The 20897-nt window shown below is 38.0% G+C and overlaps 2 protein-coding genes across 3 annotated transcripts; one reads left to right on the top strand and one right to left on the bottom strand.

Annotated features, from left to right (window-relative positions):
• Positions 1-4349: 4349 nt before the first annotated feature.
• On the top strand, positions 4350-10463 carry LOC140922039 (gamma-aminobutyric acid receptor subunit gamma-2-like). 2 transcript variants are annotated; one of them, XM_073372069.1, is made up of 6 exons: positions 4350-4413; positions 6378-6589; positions 7078-7160; positions 8687-8809; positions 9066-9433; positions 10152-10463. In XM_073372069.1, the coding sequence occupies exons 1-6, from the start codon at positions 4411-4413 to the stop codon at positions 10461-10463; spliced, it is 1101 nt and encodes a 366-aa protein (XP_073228170.1). In that variant the 5' UTR covers positions 4350-4410. The 2 variants fall into 2 exon arrangements, with proteins under 2 accessions (XP_073228170.1, XP_073228169.1); XM_073372068.1 differs by having other exon boundaries at positions 8687-8818.
• A 1002-nt stretch (positions 10464-11465) lies between these two features.
• On the bottom strand, positions 11466-19369 carry LOC140921652 (inaD-like protein). Its single transcript, XM_073371658.1, has 11 exons — positions 19303-19369; positions 18454-18557; positions 17658-17741; positions 17218-17344; positions 16932-17007; positions 16438-16468; positions 16168-16284; positions 15489-15603; positions 13909-14103; positions 12353-12487; positions 11466-11900 (listed from the first exon to the last, which is right to left on the bottom strand). Exons 1-11 carry the CDS (start codon positions 19367-19369, stop codon positions 11890-11892), a joined length of 1062 nt encoding a protein of 353 aa, XP_073227759.1. The 3' UTR covers positions 11466-11889.
• Between the last annotated feature and the right edge of the window lie 1528 nt (positions 19370-20897).

Genomic DNA, 20897 nt, shown 5'->3' with positions numbered 1-20897 from the left:
ATTTAGAAACGATGGAAAGCTATTACCTCTTTTATTACAACACGCCACACTGGCGAGATTTATTCTAGTTCAGAACATGCTAAATCTCAATTGCATTAATAATTCAGATTTGAAACTATCAGGCCATTGGCCCAGACACAAGGTTAAAATGCCACGAGTTAAACTGTTATGAAACATAAGCAGTTTGGCGTAGGTCGTCGACGACTTCTATGACTTGATCCGGCTTCAGTGGGTATTCGGAGAATAACCTCGAGATTTTACGAGCTGGAACATCTTTTCTGCGAGAACTATGCCATCTGGAATCTTCGCCGCCTTTTTTATATGCTTTATGTTAAATGTAGTTTTGGGTGTTGTTGGAGAGAAAGTAAGCGACAATCAGGGGTAAGATTTGATACAGATGTTTTTCTTAGTGAATCCAGCTTGTTGACTTCTAGCATCTCATTTAACTAAATTTGTCCAAAAGGCATCTTACTTAGATAAGACATTTAAAAATGCAAATCCCCAAGGTTATTAACTGCCTACCACTTTTTCGAAAAGTTTTAATGTTATGTCTGCTATTCATAATTGTTAAGGCCAATTTAAGATTTTTTTCTTTCCTTTAAGATTGTTTATACCAGGGCCATTAGGGCATCCTTGATCCTTGAAATTTAACTTATTCAAGCTAACTACAACAAGTGACGATTTTCCATTATCAGAAGACGAGTGTGTTTGTCCGTGGTAGATCTGGCAAAGTCGATTGTAGAGATTTGCTATACAATTTCCTGTTATGCATGAAGCTGGAAGATACAACTATTGATATGCCAGACAATATGTCTTTGAAAACTCAGAGCGAAATTTAGAACTAAGATATCAATTTACTTATCCGCAGGAGCGCATTGAAATATCCTTGATATGATAGCTCTCGCTTTTCGAATTGCACCAAACAACAGGAAGTCACACCAATAACACTGAACAGTTTGTTACTAAACTCCACGAAATTGTCGGCTAATTTTGGGTGAAATGTTGTTAAATAAGTAAGCAAATACTCAGCAAATTCAAGAAAGCTAAATAAGACATGGACGGGTGAAAATGAATATGATTCTGGGACAGATTCATAAAGGCAGACTTAGAAAGCCGGAATGCTGTTTTCCTAATATGTCCTAAATATCTTGAAAGATGCATAAAATTAACAGAGTAGTTGTTTTAAGGCTTTGACTTCACTTATGCGTAAAATTTTCATCGCCATTTTCTAACACGACGTTTCGATGACAGGAAGTAAATATAATTCTGAAACGGATATATTTTGGTTAACTTGAAGAACCTGGGGTGCTGAATACGCCAAAACGTACCGATCATTGCTTCTAGAATTTACTTTGACTTGTTAATCGTTAACTTGAACTTTCCCTCACCATTCCAGACATAAGGTTTTGGCCCGGTTCAGACCTGAACTTTTCATGAGCCGAACTAATTTGAATTGCGGCCAACCCAAATTATTTAGACCGGCGAAATTGATACAGACGTCGATCTTAATTCCAGCCGAACTAAACCTCTCACTGAGTCAAACTGCTCGCAAAATACGTTATAATGATTTTCGCGTTAGTTTTGGCACTTAAAAAGTTCGGCGCCTTAGTTGAAGCCGTTCCAAAGTCGCTCCAAAGTCGAAATTCCCGGCCGGGTAAGGCGGAATTCGAATGAACGGCTGAGCCGTTCCAAATTGTCTCGCCTACCCTTGACAATTGATTCAGAAGACGAACTTTCATATGAACTTAATTTAATGTATTAATTAGGTTCGGCTCATGAAAATGTTTAGCGTCTGAACTAGACCTTTCTTTGACAACGAAAGTGCGAAAGTACGAAAGTATTCATAAACGTATTTTATCACAGTGAACTTATAAAAAAGCTTGAACTTCACTGCTTTCCAATTTATCTTAATGTGCAAAGAAAATCAAGCCATCAAGATGTGAATTTTCAGTTGCCAATTTTATAGTACAAAAGAGCACAATCAAACAAACAATAAAACAAAGTTACTTAGAATATCCCCAAAATATTGAGAAAAACAGCCCTCTTAATGATACTCTCGTATACGGTTTTTATGAAGTATTAAGCCTTTAAATTTTATTTCTTGGAGCCGATTCAGGGCTTCGGAACGAAATTCTAGTTCTCTTTAGAACCATTTTTATGCTAATTCTAGCGTCTTCATAACTTGTCTGTCGTTCCCATTACTCATTGCAATTACACTTTTTCCATCCCAAATACTCTTCATTGTTTGCAATGTACAAAACACAACACAAAATGAAAAATGGAAGGAAAGTAAGTGTATTGGCTAATAAGTGCGAGTAAGAGAAACCATTTGCTAATGGGCTAAGTGGGTGTAGCTTTTAAAAGAGGGTGTCAATGGGGTGGTAGCTTTGACGGTTGACGTTTAATTTTTTCTACTTTTGAGGGTTAACCGCGGTTAAATTCAATTCAGACCGGTTTTGACGTTTGACAGTTATTTTTAATAGTCCAACAGTTACAGTAATATTAAGACGGAACCCATCAGGAAATTGAGTAATTTTAACGTTCAGTGGACAAAAACCTTTTACCATTGTAATTTAAAGCATATTGCATTCTTTTTTACAATTTTCAAGGGCTAAAGATGGATTAGTTATCTGTAATAACACGAAAAAAAATTTCTCTTGGGAGCCCGAGACAATGAATGTCAAATTTCACAAAATTACATCTTACACATTAAACTTTCAGAATTTAACTGTGTCTTGTTTAATTTGATATTTATTTTCTCAAATTTGACATTCGTTTTCTCAGACTACCATGAGAAATGTGTTTTTGGCGTTATCACAGATAGCCACGTCTTTAGCATTTGAAAAATGTAAACAAGAATGCCAGATTGTTCAAATTATTCTGTTTCAAGGTCTTTGTCCACTTAAAATTAAAATTACTGAATTTCCTTGTGTACTACTGAATTTCCTTAACTTCTGTATAACTTTATATTAAATGTTGTGGTTTGGTTGTTGTCTTGGTCTTTCACTTATGAAATTTCACAATATTTTCAGGTATAAACAAGAGGTAAGGTATGGGAGCTTCCTTCACTTTCCAGTTGCGTAGAGATTCTCTTGGAATAAGAAGTCGAAAAGTGAAAATCAGCTGCAATAGTCAGATTTGAAATAGTCGAAATACCTTGAAACTTTTTGACAATTAAAATTAATCTTCACTATTGACGGTTGACGGCAAAAAATAACCTTTTTCGACTGCTGACGGTTAACCCCACTGAGACCCTGTTAAAACGAATACTTAAAATAAAAGAACTTGAAAAATGAGGAACAGTTCATTATTTTTAATTTTCAAAAGACAAAACAAAACTAAAAATGAAATGAAGCTAGATACGTACATTGGATCAGGACAACAGAGCCCATTGCTAACGGGCTAAAAGGGGTGGAGTTCTTAAAAAGAATGCCGGATAAAATGAGGAACCGCAGTAATTCAAATTTGATTCGATACTTCTAATCCCACAGGGAAGTGAAATGCCACAAGTCTACTAAACTAAGGGTGGATTCCCCCGGTGATGTAATTTTTAAGTCCGTATATGCGCGTAAATAAGATAGAGGCAACGTATAAAGCGTCACGCATAAATGTAAAAATTAAGCGAGGTTCAACTTTTACGTTTGCGCGCGACCTTTCATAATTCGATCCATTAAATTTACACGCGTACACATTTAAAAAGGACGCAGCAGGGGAAATCTACCTTTAGGACCGATTTACAAGGAGCAAAAGTGCTTCTATGAAAACGGGGGTTGGGAGGTGGAGGGGTGGGTGATCTCATTCTTCAAGTTACAAACAGCTAGTGATGGGCTCCCGAAACAACGCATTATATATTTTTTCTTGGCTTTTTCTTTTAGTGCTTTTTTTCGAGATGGTGGCTAGAAAGCGCCTACGCTGCTTGAAATGCCTTTATCTTCGAATCTAGAGTTCAATTCTGTCTTCTTTGCATATTGTAGGTTAAAAGATACTCATGAGGAACTTTTCAACGGAAGAATTGAAGCACCAAACAAAACATATATACTTGAAAACTTATTTAAAGGGTACGACAAGCGCGTCAGACCTTACTACAGAGGTAAAAGTGATATTTTACGAAAATGATAGAATAAATAAGTAGTGGAAAGAAAAAGAGCGGAAGGGTGGATAATTTCCCCTAGCACGAGGTACAACGGAGCTCCGCTTGAGTTTTTATCTGGCAATGCTTTAAATAAAGAAATGTTTTTACGTTGTAGGCACCTTAAATAATCCCGACGAGAACTTCACTTATAAGTTTAATCCCTTACGATAGCAGTGCTTTTAACTTCTCCAAGTTTTTTACTTTCTCTTTTAGAAAACCCAGTTAATGTGACTTTGTATGCAGTTATCGACTCTTTTCACGACATCAAGGAAGAACAAATGGTAAGGAAGTTGTTTCTGCACTTGATCACTCAAGATCGCGGGAGGATAACCTGGTAATTCAAAATTATGGGAAGAGAAGATAAGATACTTTATTTAACGTGGATTTTTTCCTCCAGACCGATTTCAAGGGGAAAAAAATCAGTCTTGCAAGGAAATACCAGGGTAAACATTATCTTGCACTGAAAAAAATTATCTCTCGTGGCGTATAACGCTGGAAAAAAGTCTTACACCGTTAGATGCAGGGGGAAAAAACCTGTCTCCAGATCGAGGCGGGGGAAAAAATTCTTACCCGAACCAAATCACCCATACCACCCTTCCCCCCCCCCCCCCCCCCCCCCATCAAAAGTTAAGTGGTCGATCCCTAAAGTAGATGCCACGCCTGATATTGGCCATTTTGGACAGGAGTGTGTTATAAGCTGTAAAAGAAAAAACAAAACAAAAAATTGATGTATTAAAAAATTAAGCCTAAAACAACAGACGTCATTATCAGGGTCTGCCAAATGAATTCCTCAAGCTTTTCAATTCGAACCAGACAGATGGCAAATTGTTTTTGCTGGAAATACAGAATCTACCGATTAGTCGTAACTTTTATCATCAGTAAGATGCCCAAAATGTTTTCATTTCCACAATTGGCTTCGGCTCCAGAATCTTATACTAATTGTAGAACGTTTTAGGAGGAGCCACCCACAATATAAGTAAAGTTCCTGACAAGGCACATGAGATAGCAATCCAAAGGGACTGTTTCGCGTAAGGAAATGTTGAGGCAATCGAAAGGAAATTTAATAAAAGTTTGTACTTCATGTTAATCTTCTATGTCAACTATCCAAATTGTTCGTGTGGTAGAAAAGCCAAACAAACTCTTGTAAAAGATTCCCTTCAACAATTCTAAATTGAATTCAGAATACACTTTAAAACCTCGTAGCGACCAACTAAAATAGGAAGATTTAATGCTCGCTTACGAGAATCAACAAACAGGAGGTCTCTTCCGGGAAGAAGTCCGGACATTTAAGATTAGATAAACACTTTTATTTATTTATTCAGGAAAATCCTGTCAGGGTCAAGGCCAACTCTATTGTCAGTAGGAGCCCTGAACAATAGATCTATTTATACTACAAAAGGAGTATCATAACAACCTAACATTATTACCAAACAAACTTGAGCGAATTGATAAAAAGATCTATAAACTCTTAGTTAAAATTGATAAGAATCAAAATATAAGAATAAGAAAATGGAAATTACATCGTCGACATACAAAGGATCTACTTTAAAATTTATGATAAATTAAGGCTCCATCGTAAAAGAAGGCTATCCTTCTTGTAAGCCCATGTCAAGTGTCACATAAGATCTTGCAGAAATTGACACTAGCCTGTCAGTTATATAAGCCACCCGTATGTAGATGAATTGACTGCTGTCAAAATGAGGTTTGCGCTGACAAATATCACATGGCCATCTCGCGGGCTCAGATGAAAGATCAGTCGTTTTGAGGGGAAATTTTGCATTTCAGGCACCTCCCTCGATTCGGCGGTGACTCCTAACTCCCTTTCCCCTGTCTGTAAGGACGGAAGGTCGTACGCTGACGTCATAACCAAATTTTCTCGGATGGATAGATTACCAAATTTTCTTAGCTATGAGGCTCCGCTCGCGCACGTGGAGCTCCGCCATAATTATAGGCCAGGCCCGGGTTGCTCGAAGCATGGTTAGTGCTAACCAGCGTTAAATACCATGGAAACCTATACATTTTGATACCTCTTAACCGACGGTTAGCGCTTACCAGGCTTCAAGCAACCGGACCCAGGGCTTTGAGTGAGAAAATTTGAATGTTTGCGAATTTCGCTTAACCGGAGAGTGGCGCAAATGAAAGTTCGATAGTTTTTAGACGCCACAAAATACTTATTGTTAAAATCATGTCAAAGTTCTTTTAACGACTTGTCGCACCTTTCTGTGTATTAACTTTTTCGTTAAAGGAATACAAGGTTGAGGTCGTGCTTAAAGAAAACTGGAAGGATCCAAGACTTGCTTATGGCAACGCCTCATGGTTTGTCCGCCTAAAAGGTAACACGCTGGCCAAGGTTTGGTATCCTGACACAATGATTGAAAACTCTAGAAAACATGAAGTAGACGACAAGACAAGAACCATTTACCTTTTTGGGGACGGTACAATTTTCATGTCTGAGTGGTAAGTTTGATTGATTGAGTTGGCTATCAAACGAGGCTGAGGAGCCTTTGAAGAGTATGTGGTTCAGATAATCTGAACACGGCGCTGCTGTTTGTTACAACTGGAGGCCACATTTAGTCTCACTTTTTGCAAAACCTTCTTTTTTTTCACTTCGATCAGCAACTCCTCGAGGGACCCAGGGTGGGGCAGTGGTGAAACCATACGCCTCGCACCAGTGTGGCTCGGATTCAAATCCCGGCGTCGACGCCATATGTGGATTGACTCTGCTCCGAGAGGTTTATCTCTCCGGATACTCATGTTTTCCCCCTCTCCTCAAAAACCAACATTTTCAAATTTTAATTCGACCAGGAATCAAGTAGAGGAAGAATCTTCAATAGGTGGATCATGTGTGTGCTACCTGTAAATCGTTATTTATTTATTTATTTAACCTTGGTGTTCTGCATGATAGGCGATAACATCTTATTAATCAATTAACTTATTTTTTTTAGGATTAAAGGAACACTTTCAAGCCATATGGAATTCCATAGCTACCCCATGGATGTCCAGACCTTGAGGATCCAATTCGCTGCTTGTGTGTTCATTGGTTTACTCATAACTATATGAATAATATTCATTTTGCCTTTCTGGCAAAAAATAGCTGGGAGGGGGAGTAAACTTCTTTTTGATCGTAAAACCTATTTCTATATGAGGCGTTTCTTAATGAAGTTATTGCGGTGTTTTTCATTTGCACCTTTATATACATAATTATGAACGTTAAATAAGTAATAAACAGGCTTTGCCCTCTATTGATAAAGCATGCACCCAATGCCAAAGTCGTAGGTTAGAACTCTGGATTCAACTTTCCCGGCGGGGTTAACAGTCCCTGATAAAAAGGGGCGTGGAGGGGGTTGCTGGTCGGATAATTTCCAAAATAAAAGTCTGAAAGGTATCAGAATTTTGCTTTGAGGACGTAGTTACCATTAATTTTCAACACCAAAGTTTGAGACATGTACCACAAATCAGTTGTGTGTCAATTAGTCTCCCATCAGTTTTTTTTCGGTTTGAAGCCCTGAAAGAGTGGAAAGGTACTACTACAACTCGAACGGAGTGTCATTTTCGACTTAATAACCCAAAACAGTGCCAGTGGAAATCCCCACCACCCCTCCTCCCCAGAAAAAAAAAGACAAAAATGTAGGACGAGACGAAGAGTAATCCATCCGAGTGCTCCTGGTTAACGTTATTCACGATACCCACCATCTTTGCACGCGCTTTAGGATCGAAGGGAGTATTTAAAGCAATATCACGTGATATATCAGGGGGCAAACAAATCGCAGCTGATTTTGTTTATTCTATCAAAACCAAATGACGAGTTAATGGTTATGCAAATTGAACAGTTCCAGTTTCGACAAGATTTACTTGACTATCGTTTGCTGTGAGGACATCTTCGGTCGCTACTCCGTATCCATATTAGCAACAATGATCACTTCCACTAAAAATATATATGCCATTATTATTATTATTATTTATTTTTTTATTTTTTTATTTCGCACACACAAACAATTACAATACGTTATATTTACAATTCATTACAGGTAACGTTATCGTTTTTAAAAAAGAAATAAAAAGAAAAAGAAAGACAAAGTCCACAAAAAAACTATATATAGTTTATATATTAACAATTAAGAGAAGGCTGCCTGCCTTATGGTCCTCCATCACCCATCTGCCTGTTTGTCACTTGCACTTTAATTAACTGTATTGGTCAAATTATATTCTGAGGGGCATTGTTTGAAAGTATTATACGTAAATGTGAAAAGTTCTTCATTTTCCGTTGTCTAGAAAAAAAACAGAATCGATCGCGATTTCTTGCACTGGCAAAATTATAGCTTGTTTGCCCCCTTGAGAAAACACGTGACATTGCTTTTATCCCATCAGTCCTTTAGCACGAGCAAAGATGGCGGGTATCGTGAATGAGGTCTATTAGCGAACTTACAATCCCACAATGGTAAATGTTGAATTAATGCAGAAAGACTTTTCTCAAACGATCCAACGAGAGATTCGCTTTTGGGCTTGGCTAAACCTATATATTATCGTAATTATTGCGTGTGTCTCCTATCTCAGACAGTTATGATGACAACCAGGTCATGTATCGATGGTCAAAAGTTTCGTTAACAGAAAAGGATATGACGGAATTCTACGTTGTGAAAGAAATTCTCAGATTGGAGGCCACCTCCTTTATTACAGGTACCTCAGGTACATTTTCTTGCTTCCTTTCAGTGTGGATTCCAAAATTCAAGACTGTCGTGAGGCCAAAATTGAGCATTTTCATATTAGTCTCCTTGCGCATTACAAACAAATAATTTGTTCAGTCTTCATTGAATTTTATGGTAAGGCTAAAAAATATTCCTTCTTAAGAAAAAACAACAGTAGATCTCTGAAATACTGTAATAGTCGCGACGTGGAACTTAAGCTAACTCCAATTATTTCTGTAAATTTCTAGGAACCCACACAGCAGCTATCGCCGAATTTCAAATCAGACGTCGCCTTCAGTATTACATCATGGAGTTTTATTTTCCTTGCACAGTATGTACCATAGCTTCTTGGATCCAGTTTTGGATGGATGTAACAGCTATCGGTGACCGAGCGGGACTGGGCATAACAACAGTTTTGACAGAAATATTCCTGCTTCAGTTTAGCAACCAAGGGATGCCTAAGGTCAGTTACATGAAGGCGGCTGAGCTTTATGTCGTTGTCTCTTTCGGGTTCATCTTCATGGCTCTTCTAGAATCGGCACTGGCGTTTAAGGCAAGCTATTTGTCTATTGAACGGAATAAGCAGGCCAAAGAAAGAGAGGAGAAAGGCGACAAGGTATGAGGTTCCTGTTTAATATAAAGGATATAGCTGTAAATTGCTGAGTATAGTATTGATATAGTACTAGAGATCACGTGCTTGCAGCCTCTACTTAATTCAAGTTCTGAATGGCAAAGAACACAAAATTAATGACGAAGTGAATGACTTCTCGATCTGGTTCAGGGAAATTGTACATAATCAAAATTAATAAATAATCTCATTTTCTCTGATTATCACTAGGGTTTTGTTACCTATCTATAGCTTATCCGCTGTCCCTTTTGTTGCTTTTAATTTTTTTCTATCAAAACTGTTTGTACAGAAGGGTTAGCCCTGTAATAGAAAAGTTCTCTAATCATTTTTGTTAAAACGCTCATGACAACATCCACATCCAAATCAGTCTTCTAACACCAGAGACGGATAGCCTGGCGGCCGTCAAAAATATTAAGAACTCCTGTTGGTGAGCTGTATTGCTGATTCCAAAGACCAGGTCCTGGTTGTTCAAACGTTAGATAAAGCCATCCACTGAATAAATCACTGTCCAGTGGAAACGTATTAGGGAAACCAATTGCAATATCCGTTAGATAGTGATTTATCCCCTGGATAGCACTTTATCCACCTTTTGATCAACTGGAGCTAGGTTCCCGAATTCCACAAAGAAACATTTTCCCGTTCCAAGAATTTTAATTACCTTACATAGGGGGATGTTTCTTTTATCTCATATTTTGGTTGTTTTCAGGGCCACTCAGATGGATCTATCCTCGGTTCAAAGGAACATTCCAACGGAACTCAGTTTCACCCCACAGTGCCAAAATCTCCAAGGTTACAGAATACAGATTCTCTCATTTGCCACCAGCGAGTTAACACGTCTTCAGAGCTAATTCTTCAAGAACTATCAGAAACTGAAAGCAGCCAATCCATGGAGGATCGATCATCGATGGCTTCCAGTGCCACGACAAACTTGGGTCTCCAGATAGACATTGGGGCACGAGTGATATTCCCCTTAACCTATGCAGGATTCGTCATTGGATACTTCTATACCCTGATCTAGATACGGGGATTGTCACTTACTAGAATCGAACAACAGGCAATCTCTTCTGAGAAGAGTTCCGAACATATCCACATGTATAGTTTGACGTTACCGTTAAAAGTTCTCCGTAAACTTTAAGTAACACAAGTATATCGAGCGAACATAGATATCAGACCGCGTGTGAAGTATTCGCTTACAAGAGATTAAAGAAAATGAAAAATTATCAAGCAGTCAGCCCTGAAAAGTGGTCGCGGTCGCTTACAGGAGATGATCGTTTGTGAGACACCAGCTGTAAGGCCTTACGAGAGCTGAGGTAGCTAGTCGCACATGGACTTTCGGTAGTTTATTTTATATTTTTGTTTCGTTTTGTTCAGTTTATTTACAATCATTTTTGGCATTTTGCTAAACAACTGGTGAGATAGAATTAGGGACTTCTTCACTCCGGGACATAGGTTGAACATGGTCGTTGAACAAAGGTTTCGAGAGATCGAGAGAGACTTTTGGCTGCGACAGGAAATATCAGTAAATACCACGCATATTCAACCTTCTTCATAAATCAGTAAAAAAAGGAAAGAAACTCAATGTAGCCTCCAGCATCTCACCGTCCTCATGCAGTTTTTGAAAACGGGTGGGAGAATTATGAGAGATCGGGGAGTGTCCTTTTTTATATGACCCTACTGTTGCTTTGAACTTCCCAGAGGAATTTAACAGAGGTACGTAGAGGTGGTTAATAGACCTAGATCATTGGCGAAAAGGACCGTTTTTTAAACGCTTTTGAACCTATCAGCTTCAAACAAACAAACAAAATCATTGTCTAGAATGGTTCGCGACACATCGATATACTTGTGCTTTAATAGTATCGTGCTAAAATGGCGTGTCTCGCGAATATGCTGTTTCAAAAATATAATAATGTCGAACACGCTTAACATTTCATATAATTTATTGTATTTCATGCAGTTAGCCTTAGCTTTAAGATACCACAGCTCCAGCTCGATTAAGCTTAGATGGCTCCAAAACAGACATAAAAGTAATATCTCATGGTTGCTTCCCTATGTTGGGCAAAGTAAAAAATACTAATAAAAATAATAAAAGGGATAAACTCTGGTTCTCTTTTAACTATTATTTCATTGAATTAATTACACGGCATGAGGGGAATGAGAGATCGATCGTCTTCAGATCCGGTTTATCTCTTCAGGATTAGTTATTATGAGGGTAAGTTAAAGTCCAGTTCAATCACTGAACGGAAAATACAGACAAATATTGTAAACCTGCTAGATCTTTTCAAATAGCCCTCACTTCCATGATCAAATGTATTAACTGAGCAAACTATCGTTATTATTCAGTTCATTTTACATTGTAAATCATGCAGCTAGATAAAGAGTATCATGTGTGCAAACTTAAGATAAAGCTAATTGGAATGACCAAACGTCCAGTTCATTTGCCTCCTTTAAACATAATCTGTGAATAAAGAATAGTTGTTATTAATAATGATCACCATCATCATCATCATCGTTATTAACATCATCATCATCATCATCATCATCATCATCATCATCATTATCATCATGAAAATGTGAGAAGAAACTAAGTGTTACATGATACTATGAAAGAGAAGAGAGCCCCACAATAGCGTATAAATCTCATGAAATCGATAAAGGCTGATTGCTCAAAGCATGTTTGAATCAGATTATCTACAGTCAACCATTGCCTTGAGTTGAAATAAGGTGGTTTCTGGTACTTTATTTTGTGGTTTTAAGGATTGGCTTTCGTGTTCTGATCTTTGTTGTGATTGTTCAATACACAATCAGCATTGCTAAAACAGTTTAGATGTTTACGGATTTCTATCAGTCAGACAGAAACGCCTCGTGATCAGTACCGATCGTTTCAGGTGTCGCTTTAGATGAACTTACCTTCCTTTCGACAGGATTTTTGTTTTTGTTGATGATCCAGTGCAAGAGTCAATTCAATCCTGTCCGGATGTATATATCTAAACCTCTCCTTCGGTTGCTCATTTTTTGCGCTGGATTTTAAAGTTGGAGCATTTCCTGAGAATAATAACAAAGACTGTAAGTCGATTGTTCAAATGAGCTGCATTTAGTTTCTTTATCTTTAAACGTTTATTTTGCACCACTATGACCAAAATAATGGTGATCTTGACTTGTCGTCATGAATAGCTAGATACCTTTTTCACATCAGAAAAGTTAACATGGTTATTTAGTACAAACATTAACCACAAGGGACTGCAAAGGACCGCAAACGAATATGCCGAAGAACATAGGATCTATCATAAAAAGACCCGTGATCGGCAAAAATAATAATGTAGACATAATAGATTCTGCAAGCAGAATACTTCAATGCTGATCGTACTACGTAAAACTTAACTCTGTAAGACATCAACGCGACACCGAAAGAATTCGAAACTGATCGGGATTGTAGCCATAGACAGCTGTTGCGCCCTTTTTGGGGCTCGTCAGTATGGCGCAACAACCAGAGAGAACACTCTTGGAGAGTTAATTTTCACGTAGTACGATCAGCATTGCAGTATTCTGCTTGCAGAATTTAATATGTCTGCATGGTTATTTAGTTGAAGGAGGCTAAGCCCTATCCCGACCGCAAAATAATAAAACGACTGACATTTAATAACTTAGCTTGTTTCCATCACGCTGTGGGCAGACAGGACGCTAAATGTGGCTTCTCAGGAACTGTACTTTTGCAGTTTTTATCCGTTTGTGCTCAAGTTTGCAGGATGGGTAGACCTTTTTTTTCCAAACAATCCTTTTTTTTTTGTTTTTCGAATTTAATGGTTTTTGGCGGGAAAATGACGTCACAAGATTGAAAGCAAAATTTAACTTTGAACTAATGGCGTAACAAAAAGGTAATTTTGAAGGAGAGCTACAAGATAGAAACAAATGTGGAAAATTTTTGAAAAACTCAATTGCTTTTAGGAGATATAGCATTTCGAAAAGGGCTTTTGTTTCAAAAAATAGTAACAAAATGGCGAGAATTTCAGAAATCAAGACTTAATATTAATTTTAACTGATTGAACTTTTCAATTTTTTTTCCACATTTGTTTCTGTCTCGTCAGCCTCTTTTAAATTTGCCCACCAAATTGCCGGCGCTTTTCGCTACTAGTGGGCTATAACATAGTAGTAACTCAACCAATCAGAACGCAGCATTGATAATAGACCACTAGTTGGATTTTACTAATGATATATAGTCTCACCATGACTTCTCTCATTACTACCATCATCATCACCATCATCTTCATGATCACCATCATCATTATTATTGTATTCTCACCAATACCTTCACCATTGTTGTTACCAATATCGTTTTCACCATACTTCATCACACGCAGCGAAGCGGAACTCGCTAATAGTCGCACACCTTCTTATCTGAAGCACTGCTTCAAAGGTAAAGAGAATAAACAACACATTTTCTCAGGGATGAATCCGGGCAGCATTACCTCTTACATCACGTTCAGAAGAAACTCGTTCCAGTCCTTCTAAGTCAAAGTCAGAATCTCGGCCATAATCTCGGCAGCTTAGCGATCTTCTTCTTGAAGGGGCATCATTGCCATTTTCACGAGGTATTTTGCTCTTTTTCGTCTTCTTTTGCCCCCATCCATAGCTATTCCATCGACGAAAATTCGATTTAAGTCCTATCAGAAAAGGCAAAGCGAGATATTACCGTTTTCATCTTTTTACTTTGCATTGATAGCAATTTTTCTAAAATGACGCAGTCATCCTGGGTAAATTTGTTCTTTTGTTTCATTTGTCATTGTATTGACTGTTTTGGTACTGAAATCTTCATGTCGAAGATAAAGTCAATAGAGTTGTTGTTGTTTATTACTATTATTATTATTACTATTATTATGTAGGGGAATCCGGATAATAATAATAACAATGATAATAATAATAATGGATTATTAACAGTATATCCACCTAGTGGCTCTTATCTTCACCTGTTAAAAACTACAAATTAAATAAATTACGAAATCTACAATATAAAAAGCAATAGTATCGGCCTATGGAAGGATATTGTATGAAAATGTAACAGAGATTTAAAATTAAAAAAAAGAAATAGTAATAGTAATACAAGTTCAAAACTTGTTTAAAAATACAAAACTATTTACAAATTTTAGTTAATAGGTAAGCATTAACTTCCCAACAGTATACTTTGAAATCGCTACAGTTTCTAATATTTGCCGGAAGGGCATTAAATGATTTGGCAGCAGAATCTTGAAAGGTGTCCCTCTCCATTGGTATAATTAACCTTGTTGCTGCTTTCCCTTATACGCCACTTTCACATCTCCCATAATGTATCTTATTTGCCCCCAGTGAAGTTTTGCATAACCTCTGTTTTTCATTTCTTCTGGATATTACAGCCGTCCCAAGAGAAATTGAAAACACTGCTTACGCAATTTTTTTTGGGGGGGGCAAATAAGGTGCACTATGGGAGATGTGCAAATGGTGTATTCCGGAATCCGGGAATTTTTTTACTTGTGAATTCGAAATCCTGGAAATATTTCCATTAAGAATCCGGAATCCTTGGCTTTGGTATCCGAGATACAGCTCAAAGAATCAAGCCTGCGCCACAGACGAAACTACACTCTGGCTAAGTTCGTCTGCGAAACAGCGTCGAAAGCCTTGTTCTGGGCCCTACTTGTCTACGAGGATCTGAGTAAGCGCAATGATTGGCCTGCCTAAAAAGCCATCAGTCGATTTGTCAATCAGCTTGAAAGGAAATTAGAAACGCATTTCCGGTAATTCGTTGAGTCTGTTGGAGGCCCGGGCTAGGATTTTGGCGCTGCTTCGCAGACGTTACTAACCGGAGTTAAACTACGTCTGCAACGCAGGCTAAAAGAATCCGGAATCCCACAAACGATTAATGTGGAGTCCTGAATCGAAGTTCCACTGACAAAGACTGGAATCCAGTACCAGGAATCCGGAATCCGTGACGTGGAATCTAGAATTCAAGACTGTTTTGGATTCCCTTATATGGGATGATTAACTCCTCGCACAACGCAAAATGAAGATTACGTACCTCCTTCGTCTTCAAGCCCATGGTTTATGTAGGATTGCTTGGTTGTGGAAGAAATGAGAGAATCGTACAGCGACGGAATTCGCCCTACCTTGATATTCACTCTTCCGAAGGTGCACTACACAAAAGTAAAAATTCATTAGCCCTGGACGATTTGAGGTTCTCAAAGAAATGACACCATGGTACGGAATTGTACACAGATGTTGTTTACCACTTTATTTACTGACATGGGAAAACCCGTTGGTTCACGATTTGGGAAAATGGTAAGCAAATTAACAATTCAGGACCGGTAATATTTTTTCCCAGAATCGCGTTTACCATTGATACAAATCAGTTCCGGCATGTACCAAAAACGGCGCGAAGTCCTGAGACTCATGTATCATAGATGGCTTTGAGGAAATGGAATACGAATTTTCGTTTGGAACATTCCGTCTGGAACTTAAAATTATGACTATAAATTTTCAGATATTCCGTTGCTCCTGGAAGTTTTCCCAGGTACTGACCCAAAAGTCGTGTTCCGTTCACTTCCCAACCAGATTTTTGGGAAACGTTTTGCGAATAGTAAATAACCAGTGCTTTCCTTCAGTGGATGGGATTTGTATGAAGTTAATTTTTAACATGCGCTTACATATTGAGTTTGGGACGCCTGTGGTTATTTTTAAGCCGAGAATCCTTTTCTCACCCTAAGAGCTTTACACGCTTCTTCCTGAGAGCTTTTCTTGAGATTTACGCCATTAACTTCGAGCAACTTGTCTCCCTGGTGAATTGAGCCCTCCCTGTAAGCAATGCCGTCCTCTGACTAAGATGTAAAGATCGACAAAGACAAAAAGATGGTCAATAATGATAGACCATACCAACGTACACAAGGAAATCAAATGTACGTGTATGTAATTATATGCTTTGCCGCGTGTCTCTAAAATGAACTTTTCATGAACGAATTTTTGCATCTTACCACGTAAGTGACAAATACTCCTTTCTTGTCCCTAAAGTATTTAAGTGAAGTAAGGTGTTAGACAATACAGTGATATTCTGATCTGAATGAGCAGTTGAAAAATAATGTGTTTTGAACCATCTTCTCTTGAGAATATAGGGCCTAATCAGCTCTTGGAATGGAAATAAGTTAGAAAAATATAACTTTTGACTTATTTGTTTTCTTTAACAAACCTTAAGGGTTTTTTCCGGAGCAACAAAGCTAACGGATTATTGAGGTACCCACCCAGAATCTCTATAAATCCCTTAAACCGTTAGGGATATATATATAAAACAGGAAAGGAGTCATCCAGAGGCCTCCACCTGCTTTTTATGGTAGGTGTTGCAATGAAATTGCCAGTGAATATCTCGTGCCATTTATCCTTCATCTCGCCTGGGGGTCTTCAAGGAAGGAAAAAACAAAAGAAACTTAAGAAACTTGTTTTTTTCACAAAATGTCCATTGTATGATACGTACTTTCTTGCGAGAATGCTAAGCCCAATGTAATCGGTGATAGACTTTACCAAATTCACTTCAAATATTGCTGAGGGTTCTGCATCGACAGAATACAAGAAGAAAGTGTAAGACATGAATCATGGGATGCCAGGAACATAAGGGTATTGTCCAAGATATATCCTCCAAAATAAAAGTAACAATTAACAAAAAATAACAAGCAAACAAAAAGGAATTATGATGTGCGGATGGTAGGTATTACCAGCAATAAGATCGATAAATTTAAGGTTGCTGTGAAGTCACTCATTACCTTCAGATGAAGTGAAAATTGACTCAGGATCTTCACGGTAAATTGTTATCCTAACAGGAGACGATGCCAATCTCAAGGCGGACACTGCTTTTTTATGGCTCATATTTTGAAGACTTTCGCCATTGACCTGCGAAAAAGGGAGATCTGACTAAGATTCTTTAATCAATGTCGCTTTTATTTATTTACTGCTTTTATTTATTTATTTTTTTTTTCATTCTTGTTTCAATAGACTGATTTGGACTTGTGTCCGTTAATTGCGTATTTTTGGGTGCACACATTCGAAAAAAAAAAATGCCCATATACAGTGCGAATGATATTTGTCCAACGTTGCATCACTACCTGGGCATTAGGAACTGGAACTGTGGTGCTTTTTGGTTTTAACACCCCAATGTAAATAGGTGACTAGACTTTATTAAATAAGTAATCGTTGATAGACTCACCGCGAGGATCTGGTCCCCAACAGCAAGTCTTCCATCCTTAGCTGCCGCGCCTCCAGGCTCCAAAACATTGATGACAACTTCTCTCTGCAATCAGTGTAATTCCCAGCATGACCATTTTTGGAGTTCTTTTCCAGCACCACGTGTTATTTTCACGACATTGATGAGGATATTAGTTATTATTATACACTGTACTCATTATCTGTCTTCTCATTGGCTAAGAGCCTACAGCTAAATTTGGAAATCAGCGCAACCTACAGATTAGTTATTTATCTGCTTGCAGATAACTAACAATTGGCCTCCGTTCTGATCTAAGAGACAAAGTGCAAAGAAGAAATGCAATTTATTTATAAGTTGGACATGTTTGGTTTGACAATGCTACCCTGAAGTGCTTTTGACAATACTAATCTTCTTCTTTACAATAAAAGGAGCATTTTTTTTAATTTTTGTGACGGTAAGCGCTTAATACGGGACATTGTCTAAGGTCTGTGACCAGTTTTGTGTCCGTATTGGCGGGGTGAGACTGGCGTACACACGGTACTCTTCACTCGGTTAGGAGTACCGAGGGTGCATCAAGACACCCAAGATTGGAGACTGCGTCTATTCTAGACCGGGAGCATCCTCGGCGAGCCAGGGGCAGATAGTGGGGGCGAGGGAAAGTCTAAACCGGCAGAAAAAAAATGTCGCGAAAATTACTTTTCTTCCCGCCATTTTTTCCGCCCGTTTGGACTTTCTCTCGATCCTACTATCTGCCCCTGGGTCTCCAAGGACGGACCGGTAGCGACTGTAGTTTACCTACCAAGTAAGTATCTGATCCGCCAACAATTCCAAGACCAAGGCCTGCCGTCTCCTTCGTTAGCGTAATAGTAGTCTCCGTGAATGGCTTTATTTTAGCGGGATCATCTGAATAACAGAAAGCAAGCGATGTCTTGTACGCTGGTATTACCTTGCACGTATACTTTACGGGAAAGACCTGACCTCGCAAATAAAAGAACTAATTAGGCGTGCTAGATATAACTTCGAAAGCTTTATGAAGAGAATGCAGATTATTCATAAACATTCACTGGCCAAACAAAGCAATTGATAACTGATACAGAAATTATACAAATGGCTCGTTATTTAACAGGCTATCACACATCAAATTTAAAAACAGTTTTAAAAGCGTTAATTTGACATTATGTTTGGCAAAAAAAATGTTCATCTTATTGGGGAGATACAGTCACCTTTATCTCACAGGAGATCACTGAATTATGTACTGTTTGAGTTTGTGCTTTGTTGTCCATGATGCTTAAACAGAGGTCGCTTGGTTTCAGCAACTGTAAGATCAATCTCATGACATCTTTTCGTAGAATCTCAAGAGTTTTTTTGATGTAGAAAATCGATCATTGCCATGGTGGTTTAAGTCTTAGTTAAGAGCTATAAATTCGGACGATTCAAATAATACAAATCACGAAATACGGCAGATTTGATTTCGAACCCTTGGCTACCGTTTGTGTCCAATTTAGGCAATGTCTTTAGTTCATGATTATGTAGAAGTCAAAATGGGTGGTATAAAAATATCCATAACAGATATACATCATTCTTACTTACCGCGACGTTTGCCTTTCTCGTGAAGACCAAATTATATATTGTTCAGCTGAACACATACCTTTAGTCAAAGTCATTTTGTAGGGCACAGGAGTCACTGAAATTTTGTCGTCGCAGACTTTCAGCATGAAAAAGTTTCTTTAGAAATTTTGCAACTTTTGCATTGGTAAAATCTTGTCAAATACGACAAATGTTGTGATAGCCGAAGCAAGTTGGTGTGAGTCAACGTAAGCTTTTATATTGCTCTTCTCGACAAAGGAATGTACCAACTTGACGTCTCGCTTTATTTTGTTTAAATATGTACAATAAATTCGCTAATTTAATTATAAGTTGACACCCTTAAAGCTCTAACACTTTGACATTTATTGACTTTTACAAATTATACTCTAATAATCATAAAAACTCTTAAGGCTTTATCAATGATGGAAAAAGAAGTGGAGTACGCGTGGGATAACTATACAGTCAGTCAGCTGACTGAAACCGTGCGGGCACCATGCTATTCAGGACACCATGATTATGCGGAAGGCATTTAAATCTCAAGTAAAAATAAAATGCATTATCATTCGATGCAAATTTTTCTCCCTTTTCATGATCATTGGCTGAGAGCCCACCACGTGACCTACTAATAACTGCCTTACAAATAATGGTCTACTCATTAGCAATGTCGTCCAACTGTGTTAGGCTGCAAATAATATTCTGCTCATGCGATCACTCTTTCGTGAAAATGACAGCTTGTAAAAGATATTTATCGAAAAAAAAAACTTAGCTACTGAATGATGAAACAATTATTGAACTCGGTTATCGCAAAATATCAGTCAACATTCGGCTTCGGCAAATAATTGATCTGCTTGCCATTGACAAAACACGATATTTCGCACAACCCTGTGCAATAACTGTTAATTGACTGAAACAAGGTAGAGTTGTATCAAGATTTTAGAATCTCGCTTCATAATGGAACCACGAATTCTTTTTTAGGTCCCGGTAAAGAAATTTCAGCCATTTAATTTTCTAACTTTCTTAATAATGAACACCGAGTGTCACTTTTTAAGGCTATATTCACGGATAGACCTTCTGTTCATACATAAGAACGGTGATTTCGGCTCGATTTCTGTAACACAGCGAAGCTACGCGGGCCCATCTCGAAAGTAGAGAGTCACATATTGGATAGGTGTTCATACTATAGTAGATAGCTTTTGTGCCGGCACGAAAACCATAACGGAGAGGGCTTCTATTCACACACAAGAAAGGTTATTTCGTCGCGATTTCTGTAACGAGCGAAGCTGCACCTCGCCGCTCTCCAAAGTGGAGTCACATATATCCGATAGGTGTTCCGGCGTATTACATACTGGATATCTTTACGTGTCGTGTTGGCACGAAAAGGTGTCCGGTAGCCCGGTTCATGAGCAGAATTAAAATATATCTCATCATCATCTCACTTGTGCAGTCCATTGAAATTGTCGTTGGAGTAAACTATACGGTTTAATCCCTCCCTAATCTAAATGCCTACTAAGCACTGAATTCCCTCTATCTACAAAATATAATGGTTGCTCAACTTCGATATCACACTTTGCCAAAATTATTTAATACGATGTTCAGAATCGAAAATGAAGATTTGCTGCCTATATTTTCATTCTATAATTCTAAAAAGTAGTTGTC

This window comes from Porites lutea, chromosome 12 (assembly GCF_958299795.1).
Source record: "Porites lutea chromosome 12, jaPorLute2.1, whole genome shotgun sequence".
NCBI lineage: Eukaryota > Metazoa > Cnidaria > Anthozoa > Scleractinia > Poritidae > Porites > Porites lutea.
Note: the sequence above shows the minus strand (reverse complement) of the source record. Positions and strands in the feature narration are given on the sequence as shown.

Bases quoted from the DNA above. Each gene is read 5' to 3' on its own strand.
- LOC140922039 (XM_073372068.1), top strand. The intron at 6,590-7,077 runs GTAAGTTTGATT...TATTTTTTTTAG, and splicing joins ACAATTTTCATGTCTGAGTG to GATTAAAGGAACACTTTCAA. The intron at 8,819-9,065 runs GTACATTTTCTT...GTAAATTTCTAG, and splicing joins CTTTATTACAGGTACCTCAG to GAACCCACACAGCAGCTATC.
- LOC140921652 (XM_073371658.1), bottom strand. From the start codon at position 19,369: ATGCTGAAAGTCTGCGACGACAAAATTTCAGTGACTCCTGTGCCCTAC. The intron at 17,742-18,453 runs GTAGGTAAACTA...CACTGATTGCAG, and splicing joins GCGGATCAGATACTTACTTG to AGAGAAGTTGTCATCAATGT. The intron at 12,488-13,908 runs GTAATGCTGCCC...TATTATTCTCAG, and splicing joins TTCTGAACGTGATGTAAGAG to GAAATGCTCCAACTTTAAAA.